We start from the raw sequence: 15,632 nt of genomic DNA on the forward strand, positions 1-15,632 counted from the left end.
CACTCCCCTTGGACACCCGGCTCCCCTCCCCTCTGAGTCTTCAGCGCTTCTCCAACTATCCTCCTTAGCTCGTTGAAGTTCGCCCTCCTGAAATCTAGGGCCACCACCTGACTGCTTGCCTTTGCCACCTGATTTGTTTTCTGATTTCTTTTTCCATAGGTGAATCCAGAATTGAAAAGTAGTTTTGAAGAGCAGGGCCTGAAGTTTGTAGGCCAGGATGAGGAAGGAGAGCGAATGGAAGTAGTTGAGTTGGAAGGTGAGCACTTTGGCATTTGGGTTATACGTTGGTGTATTTGGCAGGGAGTGACTTTTTTTTTTAAGTCTGGCATGACAACTCATCTATGGGATCAGGGCAGAAGCTGTGCTCCTTTCCTTCACTGAATGAAATGCTAAATAATGACCATCGGAAGAAACTAACAGATCCTCACAAGGAAGGAAATGACTAGGAGCAGGAGTCAGCAACCTATGGCCCATGGGCTGGCTCCAACCTGCCGGGCAATTGTCTGGCCTATGAAGTTGGGGCATTATCAGCAATTTTGCAGGATGTCATTTATGTGGCAGGGTGGGAAGTGCTGGCAGCCAGGTCAGAAGCAGCAGTCTTTTGTTTGGACCTAGCTCTGTTAATCTGGCTTGCTGCTTCTAAAAGGTTGCCGATTCCCTAAGAGTCACTTCTGTTGGTCTGTGCAGGAAGGGCAGAACAAAGAAATGTCTTCTCCAGGGCAGAGAAGGGGCCAGAGCCAGGGTTGCATTTGACTGAAACTTGGGATTGTCTATTGAGCAGGGCAGCTTGGACCCCAGTAACACTCTGTGGTGCCTGTCAGTAGTAGGTGCCAATGGGAGATGTCAGAAAGTTTGCTAGAAGGCCCCTGAAACCTAAGACATGGTGAGCTGTCTTATCAATAAGTTGACTCTGATTTTTCTCTCCTGTTAGAACATCCATTTTTTGTTGGAGTTCAGTATCATCCAGAGTTCCTATCCAGACCCATAAAGCCATCTCCCCCATACTTTGGCCTCCTCCTGGCTTCTGCAGCAAGGCTCGTGCATTATCTACAAAAAGGCTGCAGGCTTTCACCCAGGTAGGTTCAAACAAGTACCCTAGTGCCTGTCTTCCTACAGTGCAGTACTAGAGCTGGATATTTTCTTTTTTGACAGAGGAATGGGGACCCCACCATGCCTGGCACAAAGGCATCAAGTTTTTGTTATTTCAGCTTCCCTTCTTACAGCTCCTTCATCCTGACCTGTGTTGAGGGGGGCTGTTGAACCATACTTCCACATAGGGAAGTTATGTCTATAAGGAAGACTAACTCCTTGCAGAGGACAGGCAGTGCTCAGTTTGCACTGTTCCTTTAGGTACAGGGAGCCCCAGGGCTGTTATGAAGCACTGCAATCAGGCTTGTCCTGTGTATAAACTAGCAAAGGCTTCTAGCATCCTTGCCCTGCACTCCTTGACTTTAGAATAAATTTAATGACCCACCTGTTCCCTTCTAGCCCTATGTATTATACTGTAACTACACACAGCAGATATATAGTAATACATCAAGTCCATCCTCTGACTGGTGACCTCTGCCCCTCCTCCTTACCTTTCTCATCAGTGGACATTGTTGGTGTAGATGAACCAGTCGTGACATTCATATGCACATAGAAAAACAACGCTTGTAAAGGACTGTAACTATACAACTCCAGAGTCCATGGAAACAGTTTTTAAAGAATTAAGAGACTAAGCAGCAGCAAAAGTAGCAATATTTTAATGCAAAAGGAAGCCATAGAAGCTCCTATCGTTGGGTTACAATGTTAATGTACAAAAAATTGATATAATGGTAGCTGAGTAATAGCTGGCAGTCATAGTCTCGCCCTGCTGTTCTGAATCTTTTAGCTAAGCAGATACACAATTAACATGAGTTTAAATGTAAAAGTATCTTCACCTTGACAATACTGAGGCTGTTGGCGTGACTGTAATGAGAACTGAAAGTGTCAACCAGTTTGCATTGGGTGGGAGATGTAAGTAATTTGGAGCATTTTTTGGCTGGTATAATCAACTAATTAAACAATTCATGTCCTGGTGCCAAGAGTCTGTCTTTCACTGCACTAACATGCTTATGTGGTGTAGTGATGCTGAGCATCGACTTTGGTATGAGTGGGTTGGCTTCTAGTGTCTCCCATTTCTGATTTTATAGTTCCCATTTAATAAATTCTACTTATAGATTAAAAGCAGGAGGCCCTTTGCACTAGCAGTCTGGAGTAGAAAGGGTCATGTTGGGGATTTTTTTTATAGCTAATCTGCCATTACTGACACATCATTGGTGCTCTCCTTGCCTTTTATGAGGGAATAAATGGTTTCTGAAATGCACAAGGTAGAATGAATGGTTTCTGAAATTACACCATGTTGTTGTGATTTAACTTCATTCACATAGAAACTACAGGATTCCAAGTATAGCCTGCTTCACTTTACACATGACTTATTAGGTATTTTTGCTTTGTTTTTTGAAGGAAATTCTTACAATTTTATGCTCCACTTGTTTTTCAGGGCTTTCGTTTAAAACTTAAAAGCCAGCCTCCCTGATGTTTTGGTTGCGGTGTACTTGGTGAGAGGCTGTGCTAATTTCCTAGAGGCCTTTCGTGCCAAAGAAAACCTCTGAAGGCCTTTGGAGACAAGGTCAACAAAGTGTTTCCCCAAACCCGTCAGTCTTCTGTGTCTACTACTACTTACCACTAAATCATAATCTGCAGGCTGGTTCCCAAAGAGTTTATGCTTTTTAAAACTAAGGCATTTGAGGCTAGCTGTCTGGCCAGTTCTGTGGTTGATAATCTCATTAAAGCTTCTTTTCCTAAAGCTTTCTAAATTCTGCAGGGATACCTACAGTGATAGAAGTGGCAGCAGCTCACCTGACTCGGAGATCACAGAACTGAAGTTCCCATCAGTAAATCATGACTAATTTTTGGTAACTTTCAAACTTCTTTTTGTTTCTGTTTGCCTGCTTCTCCCTCCAAACGTCTGTATGTTTCAACCTGTCCTGAGCAAGTACATATCCCATAAGAGTGCTCCTGTGCTGCATATGCGCAGTCTGCATTCTTCTGAGTGGTGCATAGTGTCTTAAGTTTGTTTGGGTTGTTTTGTCCCTTTTTCTTAAGAAACTAGGTAAACAGCAAAGTTAGTCATGTGTATTAGAGGTCTGAGTTTACTTTTATTATTTGAACTACACAAAGTATAACATACTATTTACTGTTTTAAATAGGAGATGTTGAAACCCAGAATCAGTTATAGGATTTAACTTTTATAGAAATGTCATTTTGAGGTCTCATACCAAAGAGAGAGAAAAGTTGAGGATTAAGAAAAGTTGTCATTATTTTGTTGAGTAGGTTTTTTAACTGAGATGAAGTATATGCAATTGAAAGTGCTTTCGAATGGGAGAGAAGAAATCCTGGTAATTGATTCACTTAGCCTGAGACCACATCTATTATTTGTAGGCTCAACTGTCTGTCTGGCTCCTTGATTTTATTTCAAAAGTGTTTTTTGGGCCATGTCCACACAACAAAGCTATGCCAGCGGAAGTCCAGTTCTATTGGCAGAAGTTTGAGTGCATCCACACTCAGAGGTCCTCTCTGGTGGCAGAGCCCTTCACTCTGCCAGCCAAGAGACTCCCCCCTGCCGTCTGCTGGTAGAGGCAGGTATAAACATCATCTTACTGTCCCATTTCTTCTTTAGATATCAGGTTTCTATTTTACAACAGTGACGTGGGACATGAGAGATTTTAAGCTCTCTCCGCTCCAATAGTAACTGCAGGAGCAAAGCACCTATTAAAGTCGGGTTTATTATTAAAACACTTTTTTCTCATTTAAAAAACTCCTGAAAGTCAGGATGCTTTAGGGCTGGAGAAAGTTGTGATTCATTTTTGAAGTGGATTTTTCCTCTTGGAATGGAAGTTCCTCCATTGCTCTTGGGTATATTTTTCTTCACATTCTTACATAGTTGCTATATTTCAAAATAAACAGAATTTACACACATTTATTTCCAAGAGAAAGAGGTTTTTTTGGTTGTGTAAAGACATGCAGTCAGGATGGCCAGTTTTCCCTCTCCTGAGAACTGTCATTCCAGAAGCAAAGTGCAAAGCAAAAAGTGAAGTGTCAAAGGAGACCAGACATTTATGCTTGTATTACAAATCAGGTTACTAACAGTTTTATTACAGAAATACTCTGTGAACCACTTCTTCCCTCCATGAAGTTGTCTTGATCCCTTGGTGTCTTACAAGTATCTTGGGATGCCTCCCATTGTGTTATTACGTATACTATGGATTGCATGGAGGCATCCGGCCACTGTGAGGCCACGTTCGAGGAGATGAACAAAATAAAAAAGCGACTTCCCATAGGGAATGATACTTACTTCTGTGTTAATACCTCCGATCCCACCACCAACTTGATGAGGAAATATATGGGCTCATATATCTGAGCTCAATTCAGTTTTTAATAGTTGGCCCAAGGAAACAAGATTTTGACTCCTATGACAAAGTGCTTCAGCTCAGCCAAAGAGGAGAGAGTTTGGTTTTATTTTTCAGGTTTGCAAAACATGGATTTTAGGTTGGGGGTAAATAACATGTTGGAGTGGAGGGGGGGCACTTTAACAGACCTTAGTTCGAAGCACAGACCATTTCCAACACAGCCTGTGCCACAGCCACCACTCCCCACCCACAATGTCACCACTGCTGCTTTCGGCCATTGTGCCATTGAAGCCCCTTGGTGCTCTAGGCCGGATGAAATGGCTGGATCCAGCCTGCAGGCCATAGGTTGTCAACCCCTATTCTAGTTTATTTGAATGCTGTTTCATAGAGTGAACTTGTTTTCAAGGAGGTATATATAATGCATTTCTTCTTAAACAGTCCTGTAATGCTCCTAGAGGCTAACAGGGTGCTGCTTGAGTAAAGGCAAATGCAGAGCACTATACTTAGTCATGCCACTGCAGGCCAAGCTGAATCCTTTCTGAGCTATGCACTTTCACTCTGCTGCTCTCAACCAAAGGTAATTCGCCCCCTTTGTTTCCCTCTCTAGGTCGATCTTCACTAGAAGAGAAGAGCCTTCCTTTAGACTTCCAGGCATTCTTACAGCAATAGCATGAAACTATCAGCTTTGGGCTTTTTAAAATTATGCTTTTCTAATTTTGTTATGAAATTTTGTCCCCATTTTATTTTCCAAACTTTCTTTTTTTCTTGTTTTATGGCCCCCTCTATGGATCCTGGTTACTCCCTAAGAAGACCTCATCATGGCACATACAGCTCCAGGCCTTCTCTACCATTATTACTACCTTTGAGAAGAGAAACAAAGTCAAGAAGGCTAGGTGCTGAGATGGGATTGAGGATGCTAGGAAGAATCTAGCCACACACAATTTCTTAATGATGCATGGTAATACTAGCATGAATTTGTACTTGGAAACATTACTATTTAGGTTGCTTCCTCCAAGCCATCTGTTTTGGAGCAGCACAGGTATTATCGTACAGTTGTACTATCTGTAAATTCTGCAGCTTTTTTCAAACCTGCTCTTAAGCTGTACTGCAGAAGTTTGGATGTCAGTTTATTCTGCTTTATGCAGCCTGTCTTTTTAAAACTGGTGTTTAATACACTTCAGTACTGGTGTTTTTTTCATGCATTTATTGTTGGCAAAGAACTTTTTAACCAGGAAAATTGTACTCCTGGCACAGAAGAGTTAGTCTTGGACATAATCAACTGATTCAAACTGTGACGTTTTTCTCTGCAGGGATTTAATTAACTTGTGATCATGTTAAAAGGCCACAGGATCAGGAAGGCCTATCTCTGCCTGAATGTAGTGTGATTTTTATTTTTTTTATTTTTAGCCCTTTATAATGCCAGCATATGCTGGTGCTGCTTATTGGGCTGGGAATTCTTAACTCCTTGCATCAAGGGGGTGTTGAAGAAAAGAGAGTGACTTGTTTTTCATATGCTGCCTTGAATCGCAACACATTCTTCTAATTTTGAACAGTTCAAGGTTCTCTTTCCTTTTTTTTGTTTTTGTTTCACTCTTTAAAGACAGGTCTTTCCTTTCCTTTCCTTTGTACTGCAGGAATGTGTGTGTTCCTGCACTGAGAATGTCACACAAAGTGCTGTTTTCCTAAAGGGTGGGTGTAGCAACTTGCTTGCAACACCATTTGATTTAATCTTTAGATGTGCACTGCCCAGTGATGTTATGCTCAAAATTGCACAAAGGTGGGGATGAGATAATGCAAATGGTCTGATGGGAAACGTGATGTGATACCCTTTTTCAGCTTTTTGTCACAGTGTAAGCAACAAAGTTCGTCTTCAGTAACTAGAAGAACTAAATTTTCTTTATTTAGTGTCAGACTGAGTACTCTTCAGTTCATTAGAGTTTGGGGTAAGCTGTATGTCTCAAACAGTTTAGTAGTAACCCTTGCACAGTTTGACTCCCAAACTCATGTTCTAATAACGTGAAATCTCACTTAAAACCGTGCCCTTATTACAGCCCTCCACGCTTTGTTCTTTGATACAACATAGATTTCTTTAAAAGTTTAAAGCTGTTATTCTTGACAAGAATCTTGGTAAGAATTTCTTGAATGATATGTATGTGCCATTATAACAGTCCTATAATAAATATTAATTCAGTTTATATGTTCTGTATATTGAAATACACACGCCATAAGTTGGCTAATTCTTTTACAATGTGACCTCACATAGTACAGGCCATCCTTGCCATTCGCGGGAGATACGTTCTCGTATCTCCCACGAATGGCAAAATCTGCGAATAAGGCATTGTGTTCATGAACGCAGTGCCCCTGGCAGCTGGCGGGGGCAGGCACGGCTCCGGCGGCAGCAAGAGCAGAGCTCCCAAGGAGCTTCTGTAAGTGTATAAAGTGTATTTAAAATGCGGGTTTGGCATTCATCAGTATTTGAAACGGCGAATGCCAAACCCGCGAATAGTGAGGGGTTCCTGTATCTTTGCCATGGCTTTATTTTCTTTTCTAAGAATATTTTCTATTATTTTGGCTGGAAGTTTATAACTAATTTAATCACAATTTGTAAAATAGTAATAAAAATTGCAAAGAGGCTACTGAGTTTCTCTTGGATTCCAGGAAACAGACTAAAGTAAAGTGTGTTGTATAATCTAAATGTAACTCTCTGCCCTCTGCTTCAAATGTGTGATGTCCATTGGGGTGATCATCTTTTTTTGGTATGCTGTCTGTATATAGTACTGAAATATCTCTGGTGCAGCCCTACTGACACTGCCAAACAGCTTGTGAAATCTGGTGTCTCATTTTTGTCATTGATGGAAACAAGTGTAGAACAGGAACCACTTTTCTGTCTTCCGCTTTCCTTCCCCCTGCACCTCTCTGCTGTTTATTTTTGAATCAGCCTGCCTCTGCCCGTTCTTGTAGTCACCACTTAGATTCTGTATGGCTAGTAGCTGATAAGATGACTTCAGACTAGCTTGCCTTCCTGTTGCATGCTTTGTGAACTAAAAGTCAAACTCTAATCACAAGGAAGTCAGTGAGAGTTTCTGCAGGTGTCACTAGGGCTATAGCTTGAGCATAATTCACAGAACGTTGGGCTTTCCTTCATTAGGATTGGATTTTTTTCTAGTAAGTGCTCCAGCTCTTTTAATCAGCTGCTGTTGTAGCAGGCTCCCCATGCATCTGTTCTCAAGCACTCATTTCCATGTGGCTGACTGCTGTTTTTTCCTTTTTGTTGAATTTCAAAGTAGTCAGTGGTAACCACTTCCTTGAGGTTTTATACAGAAGCAAAATCTAGATCATCTACGGCTGAAGATCGGGTTTTAGGACTTTTAATCGTAAGTCACTGAATTCTTGTTCCATCTATGAGCATTGGCACTGCCGTTCCTAATTCCAGGCTGGGGTTGTGTTCAGTGGCCCAAAAGAGAAGTGTTTCTATCCATTAGCCACATCTACACAAGATGCTGACTGTGCAGTAACTTAGCACTACTGTGCAGTAGTGTCTTGTGGAAAAATCGATGTCCCATCCTCCAGTATTAATAAAATCCAGCAAGAAATGGGATTTATGAGGTGGGACATGTTTTTTCAACAGGGAATAAAAGATGTAGCTAAATAATGAGTTACCTTCTCTTTATTGAGCCATAGACTGGCATTTTCTTTCCAGCTATCTTTCTGCACTTCAGAATGGGTAAAATGGGCTTTACCTTGCTGCTTTCCCATCTTTATTGGGAACTGTAGCAGTAATGTATATGCAAAGATGTCAGTAGTGTGGCTGGCTTGGGACTCTGAGCTGCTGCTGTTAACCAAGGCAAAAAGACTGTCTCAGGTTTGTGTGAGGAGTGCACCTGCCAACTCTGTACCTCTGCATACTTGATTTCCAAGTGTCCAAATTGAAGTAGTTTGAAAATATTTCTCCTAAAGCTTAGGTTTTCACATGCGAGTTACACGCGAAATAGTCTGTGTGTGTTGCTGTGGATTCTGCCATAGGTTCCTCATGGGTGTGAGGTTGGAGTTTCTGAATAGTGTCCTTGTGAACCCCACATACTCCATATGTTGAACCATACACCTCTCACAGGTGTAAAGGCAGAGCTTTCCTGACCCATCCTTGGTTCCCTGGTACGATCTGTGGCAAGGGGGTACAGCCTAAATGTTGTTTGTAAAGCAGCCCCTCTTCATTTCCTTGTAATGATCTCCCAAAGTGAGGGGTGGGGAGGGACAGAACCCCTCACACCCTGCTGTACTGTGCAGAAATATTGCACGTGCATGCATTAACAGCTGTCATGGGGAAACTAAACCCAGAGGCTTTAAGTCCTGTTCTCAAAGCAGTGGTTTTATACAGGTTTTGGTTTTTATCAGTGAGCACAATGGATACCCTCTCAGGCCTTGGGGAGGCTGTATCTTCGTTAGGGATCCCATATGCTTCCACTCTTCCTTTTGCACTCAAAAGTCAGGAGTTGAGATCTCAAAATGTATTGGATTTGAGCAAAACATGAGAATTGCATCTGATCCTGGAGAAGAGACATCCTCCACGTTTGAGTCAAGAACAGTATCAACTGAAGTCCCCCAGTGACGAGACAGTACTGCAGGTTCCATTGCAAAAAAGCCATCTAAAATGTCTTGGTGCTGAGATCTCAAACACCATGCTGGAAATGCTGGAAGCCAAGGATGGTTAAACTGTCTGAGCACCAGCTCCAAGCCAAAGAAACCTAGCATCTGAGCCATCTACTCAAGTATCAAACACAAACGCAGTTTAGTGCATAGCTAGGGTCATCCCACGGTAAACCCCAGTCACCCATCCAAGGACAAATCTAAATGATTGCTGAGGTCAGGGAACTGCACCAAATGGTAAGGAATGCAAGGAAGCCTTAGATTTTGCAGTAAAATAGCCATGCATCAGGACAGATACTGCCTTGCATTGCACTACTACTAGGGTACCTCTCCCACCGGCTAGTAAGGCTCGCTCTACTCCACCAGGGCCCAAGAAATGTTCTCCCCTGCTTTTGAAGCAGCTGAAATTGTAAGGCAGGGAACAACTTGCACATGTTTGATGACTTAAAACACAGACCCAGCTGAAAATTGGGTGCCACATTGAACAGTGGTGCTCCATTGTAATGTTGCTGACATCCCTCCCCTGGCCAAAGCATGAAAAGCACATGCTCACGTGGTGGCTGTTTAGCTATAATAAAGTGAACTGACTAGGCCAGCTTGAGGAACTATACTTCCTCGAGGTAAGTACATTCTCTTGCTAACCGCTTGGAGATGTAACACAATGTTCAGAATTATCAGTGGCTTCCCAAGGGTGTAATGCCATCCTGCCTCGTTAGAGGTTCAGTCAAACTTGGATAACAAATGTTCTACCACAAACCATCAATTGTAGGACAGTGTGCAACTAATATGTGGCCAAGTGAAGTTATCTCTTGAGTTACTGAGATAACGCTCTTTAGTGAAATGAATTTTCAAAATCTATACACAAAGTGTTTCCCCTCCCCCTTCTCCTACCTGCTTCTCCCTTCCTGAGCCCACTTGGCTCTGGCAGCATTGTGCCTCTGCTGAATCACACCATGGTGCAGAATCTAGAGTTGGGATTTGCACTCTGCTCCTGGTTGACTTGATGCTGTAGCTTCTCATTTTCCTTCACCAGTGTCCGTATCCTCTCCTCCAGCTTCCTGACTTCTGCTGTCCATTTCTAAAGATGGGCAATGGCACAATAGCTATTTCATTGAGAGACCAACACAGAAGCTAAACTATCACATGTGTGGGCCCCTTTCCCATACAGTAGCTAGGGAAGCTGATACCTAGTGGGATTTACAACGGTCACAGGTGATTTGCCTGACACGGGTTCTGCAGAAATTATGTCAGGACAACAGGCTAGAAGAGTATGAGAGCAGGAAAAGAAAATGAGAGTGATTTGTGCTCAGGTTAAAGATGGCCAGCTGCAGAAACAGTGCATCGCTTAACATCTACGAGAGCACGGCGTCGGTTCCTAAAGCTTCTGCCTCTGAACAAGTTAGTATCCAAGGTTAGTCTGCCACTCTGCCCCACTTCTAAACTAACACACTATTGTTCTCTCTTTATTACAAATGAGTGCATCTCTGAGCTATTTATTTTCCCTGTCTCATGTTTGCTATGGGAGAAAAACAGACAATAATGAACAGGGCAGCACTAAAGACTGGAAGGCTATGGGTAATAAGGGCAGTTCAGTCTACCTTTCTTTAGGTGAAGTTTTATGCTTGTATGTAATCAGGAACAGGTTGCAGGTGGTTGGCTGCTTGATGTAATGGCCCACATTAGAAATTAGCCAGAAGGTTTGGGCAAAAATAATCATGAAAAGTGCCACAGAATGAGTAGTGGTTACAGCACAGAGGGGGAAATAAACCACCAAAAAGTCTTGTGCTGTTATCAGGGATGTTGTGCTGGCCGCCAGCAATGCAGGTCTCTTCCCTATAGCCCATATGCTAAGTTAGCTTGATTCTCAGAGGGAACAGGGCCAAGCACCAGGATTGTTTTCTGTAATGCCAGGTACAAGATCTTCCTTCCAGATATTTTGGCTGAGGGAGACACTCTAAAAATAGTCTGTAGGGCTGTGAAATAGATGAGAAACATTACCAGGAATGGCTAACAGCAAAATTTCAGAGGAAAGGATAGTTTGAATAGCAAATCATCCAGACCATTAAAAGGGTTGCTTACACTGGTGGAATGGACAAATCAGTAGGATTCAGGGGTGTGATAAGCCATGATCAGCAGGACCTGAATTGAAATGTTGCTACCCCTCCCAGGTGGTTGGTTTTAAAGTTCGTGTGGAGCAGGGATCAAAGGGAGGGAGGGAGTGGTGCAACTGTATCAGTAGACCTCCCCTGGATCGACTTACCACTGCCTTCCAAACTTTGGGTGCCTGAGTCCCACTTCTTTTCTATTTAAAATTGGCAGCACACTTCACTCTTACACCCGAGCCTTGCATGTTGGATACAGTTAGGAAACCCAGCTGGGGTGGCAGACAACCACAGCACAGGAGAGAGCCACTGATTCAGACCCCGCACCCAAAGAGCCTGAATAATCCTTGTGCCCAGGTGGTTCTTTCATTTGATGTTTCTTGTGCAAAAGGCAAAAGATAATAGCAAGGGGCAAATATCACTGGACACGGAGAAGCTGGCATGGTGAGGAAGGGTCTTTAACCACATACCCCCAGTGTCTATGATTTGATAGATTAGCAAGGAGTGGCAGTTGAGAACATCTCTCCTAGGCTAAGCTGAAGGATGAGGTCCCACTCACTTTGGGAATTGCTGCATCTCTTGTGAAATTCATCCCTGTGCTGACCTCTGCCCAGGGATGAATTTCATCCCATCAGCCCTTCAACGTGTGGGGCTCCAGGGAAGCATCCAGTATGAGTTTGGCTGCAACTCAGGTTTGCCCTGGCTTTAGTAAGACATTTTCTGTGCTAGCCCAGCACTGACCATCCATTACCTGCCTACACCACTCCTGAATGGCGCTTCCAGAGAGCGGCCCCTGGATGCTGCCATCCCTGCGCAGGTACACCTCTCCCTGGTCCGTTTCATACAGCAGCACTTCTCCCTGTGGTCGGGGTGGGTGGATGCTGAGCCGGACCACCTTCAGGAAGATCCCCGTGTCTTCGGCTTTGATCACTGGGATGAAGGTCAAAGCGTAGGCATCGGGGAACACCTGTGGCTTGAACCCTTTCAGAATGGAATCGATGAGCAAACGGACGCGATCCTCCTCCTTATGCCCACACCTGACCCCATGCACAAAGCCACTGTCCTCCACCCCAACAAACAGGCTGCCTCCTTCGCTGTTGAGAAAGGCACACGCATACTTCCGGACGTGGTACTTGAGGGTCCCACTCAGGTACTCCCCGCTGCCCCGCTTGAATTCCACATTCCTGCTTTCACTGCCCATGAATGCCCCATAGAACAAGCGCTCCTGGCCCACGATCTCCCTCCGGACAATGGCGCTGTCGGACCTGGTGCCACTCAGAAATGCTGATGGCCGCTCTGCCTGCTTCCGGGTGTGAAGGGATATCTCTTGGCTGTGGCTGGCCTGGTCTTCCTCTGCCCTTTGTATCCTGCGCCTGTCAGATTCAGCACACTGCAAGGGGCTGGCGCTGTTCACTTCTGAGTCATTCTGTGCAAAACCAGAAATACTAAATATTACACACTTGAGGAGACAGCCGCAGCACAGGAGAGACCCCCAGCCTGAATAGCCATTCTTTGACACATGCAGGCTTTCTTATTCCAATTGCATTGTGGACTGGATTAAACCTCAGTGAAACAGGAGAATCCCTACAAGATCTGCTAGGAAGCCAAGAGAGGGAGATTTGGGGTTAACTACTGGCTAAAAGAGGCTCGAAACTTCACAAAGAAACACTGTTCTACTGCCCAAGTCTTCCTGTTTTCAGAGAAGGACTATGCAGGAAAGAAATATTTTACTCAGGTATCTAAACAGTTACCAATTATCCTCTGTTGGAAATAACCCACGGCACCCCACAAAAGCAAGCCTGCTGCAGCAAAGGATGGAGTAGAAAGGGCCCCGTCCTCTCTGTGCATCACAGCTGCCAACTTCAGGGTCTGCACACTTGGTTGCAGTTAAGCCCAGCAGGACCAGCACAGCCCATGAGAGGGAACTGGCAGTGATGCCTTCCTGTGTGTCATCTGCTGAATGGTGTAGTTTGTGCTCACCCCTTTCTTCTGCACAAGCCCATACGTTTCAGTGTGAAGCCTTTACTACTGGTGGCAATGGCAGAGGACAATACCACCCAGCTTGACTATCAGGTCCCAAGGGAGCCAGCAGTGCTGCATTAAGCGAGCGCATCTTTTTACTGTGAACAGAGCACGCATGATCTTGAGTCACTGAACTGGCTCTCAACCCCATGGTGGTCATGTTCACAATTGCTCTACAAGCAGAGTGGGAAGCCTGGTCTGAATCTCAAGCCCAGGTTAGTGGCTTAGATTCAGAGTCCATTTGATATTGCTCTCTGGTGGGCTCAGAGCGGAGGGTCACACTGATTCCTTTTAGTCATAAAATGTAGGAAATTCCCCTCTGACCTCTGGGAGGGGAGGGAGAAGTGGAGCCAGGGTGTAAGGTAAAAGTGGGACGTGTTAGACTCTCAACTTCCATCTGCCTGAGCAATGCAGGTCTCTTCCCCGCAGTCCATATTCTAAGAGATGAGTTAGCTTGATTTTTCTATCAGCTTGGGGAAAAGAGTGAACATTTTGGCAATATTTTTATGGCTATTTATACAATGGTTTGCCCACCTCTTGCTGCACTGTCCCCCGCTCCTGGGGCTGAATGAGCGAGGGATGCTGGCAATGATCTGTAACTGAGTTCCTAAGTGTTTTGGAAGGCAACCACCAAGGAGTAACCTGAGAAAGGTAATAGTTACCTCCTCAGGGTGGATGGAGGTGGGTCTGTGTTACTCCCAAAGCTCATGCTGCCATATGCGGGGACCAGATTTCCCTTTTGGTATGTCTCAGCATAAGTGGGAGTGGCAGTCCCATGAAGGGGGACATCACCAACAGGGCACACAGGTGCGCTGGTGGAAAGGTTGCGCCCCACTCCAGAGCTAAGCCAGACAGAGCATGCTGCCAGGCCCAACTAACATTCAGGCTGTGCAAGGGGGACAAGCCCTGAGGTGTGCTCAGGCTTTGGGTGAGGCAACTTGGGAGGTGCAATGCTGCTTTCCAAAAGGGAAGGGGTATTGAGCTCAGAAGGAGGCACTGAGGATTGCTCTCTATGCACTGGGGAAACTTGTGGATGTCAGGTTCCCCTCTGCTTTGCTTCCTGGCACTATTAAGGGCACCAGCCCCACCCTTCCCAGTCAGCCCACTCAGGCTGTTTTCTTTCCCCTACCCTCATGCCTGCCCCTTTTGGTCCCACAGACTGACAGCCATGTGGTGGCACCTACCTCCCTGCACTCCTTTGCACTAGGTGATCCTTTCCTGCCATCCCCCACCACCAGCGTTTTCCCTTTCATCACAAGCTCCTTCACCAGCTCCTGCTCCATCTCTGAGGTGACCAGGAGCTGCTTCAGGATGCACTCGAGGTCCATCTCAGTTGTTACTTGAACAAATGCGTAGGCCTGTCGTGGTTTCTTCACCACCTCAATGTCATGCCTTTGCAAGGTGATGGTGGCTGTGCCCAGGATGTCCTTCAGCATGCTGCGGAGGACCTCCTGGGAGTATTTGGGATTCAAATTTCCAATGTACAACACATAGGAGTGAGTCCTGCCAACCAGCCCTTGCTCCACAGGCTCTTCTAAACACTCCTTTGCCAAGGGCTTCTCCGCTGGTGGCTCTGACAAACCGTCCATCACTTGAGGCTCCAGAGCAGAGGGCTCCTTGGTGGCAGTCTCGAGAAGAAATGCTGCTCTGCTCCAGCAGCCAGGCAACGAGATTAGTACCTGTCCCTTTCCATTTGCTGTTGGCTTTGCTTCGCTGCAGGAAGGCTTGCTGGTTGGTGGGCCACCATGCTAAATCTGCATGAATTTTTCCATCTGTGGAGTAAAAATCTGTGAACACTGTCACAAGGCAGCCCTTAACCCTCCTGCTAGGGAGTTCTGGTATGTCGGGAGGGAAGCAAGAGCTTTTACATGCTGTTATTTTCTATAGAATTGATCCAGGAGGAGAGAAGACTCCTGGAGTCAGCTCCTTCCCAACTGCTGTCACTCCCCCTAAGTGGTCAGCCCTGGCCCCACATGCCCAATCATTTCCTGTTCACCATATTCCCACCCTTGCTCCAGGCTTCCTCTCCCATGTCCCTGCCCGTGCCTCTCTCTCCACATTCGCACACCATCACCCGCTGTGTTCTTCTGGCCCCAATTCATGGCCAGGCCAACCCAGACCAGCTGCTGGTCTGATTAACTCCTCACTGCATGTCATAACGCTTCTTGGCAATTCTTTCAGGCTCCCTATGTGCCATAAAGGGAGCCTTCCCCACAGAGCTGCAATCCCTGAGCCCCAATCCCCACCCCCAGCAGTGCCCAGGAGGGTCTGCCTAGGAGGTGGACAGAAGCACCTCTTCCTCCAGCTGGTGAAAATAGCTACTACAGCATTTTGTGTGGAGCCTGGTATTGTCAGCATCTGCTAACCATGCTCTGGGAGTGCTGTTGGGTCAAGCCCCTTAGGAAAGGTAGGCAGAGGAATGCCAGGATCT

General features: G+C 45.2%; 2 protein-coding genes across 3 annotated transcripts in view; one reads left to right on the forward strand and one right to left on the reverse strand.

The window, feature by feature from the left end:
- CTPS1 (CTP synthase 1) overlaps positions 1-6,628 on the forward strand; it is a 43,844-nt gene extending 37,216 nt beyond the window's left edge. Inside the window, exons 16-19 of one of the 2 annotated variants that reach the window (XM_019512119.1) lie at positions 160-256; positions 932-1,076; positions 2,832-2,939; positions 5,041-6,628. In XM_019512119.1, the coding sequence (XP_019367664.1) occupies positions 160-256; positions 932-1,076; positions 2,832-2,907 (318 nt within the window). In that variant the 3' untranslated portion in view covers positions 2,908-2,939; positions 5,041-6,628. The remainder of the gene's footprint in view (positions 1-159; positions 257-931; positions 1,077-2,831; positions 2,940-5,040) is intronic. The other variant, XM_019512118.1, reaches the window with a different exon arrangement.
- Positions 6,629-9,147: 2,519 nt separating this feature from the next.
- Positions 9,148-15,632, reverse strand: SLFNL1 (schlafen like 1). Its single transcript, XM_019512059.1, has 3 exons — positions 14,386-15,632; positions 11,931-12,605; positions 9,148-10,155 (listed from the first exon to the last, which is right to left on the reverse strand). The coding sequence occupies exons 1-3, from the start codon at positions 14,788-14,790 to the stop codon at positions 10,024-10,026; spliced, it is 1,212 nt and encodes a 403-aa protein (XP_019367604.1). The 5' UTR covers positions 14,791-15,632; the 3' UTR covers positions 9,148-10,023.

The sequence above is a fragment of the Gavialis gangeticus genome, unplaced genomic scaffold (assembly GCF_001723915.1).
Source record: "Gavialis gangeticus isolate Ggan-Ray unplaced genomic scaffold, GavGan_comp1, whole genome shotgun sequence".
NCBI classification, from domain to species: Eukaryota; Metazoa; Chordata; order Crocodylia; family Gavialidae; genus Gavialis; species Gavialis gangeticus.

Bases quoted from the DNA above. Each gene is read 5' to 3' on its own strand.
- SLFNL1 (XM_019512059.1), bottom strand. From the start codon at position 14,790: ATGGACGGTTTGTCAGAGCCACCAGCGGAGAAGCCCTTGGCAAAGGAG. The intron at 12,606-14,385 runs GTAGGTGCCACC...GGTTTTGCACAG, and splicing joins GTGCAAAGGAGTGCAGGGAG to AATGACTCAGAAGTGAACAG. The intron at 10,156-11,930 runs GTAATGGATGGT...GCCCATCTTTAG, and splicing joins TTCAGGAGTGGTGTAGGCAG to AAATGGACAGCAGAAGTCAG.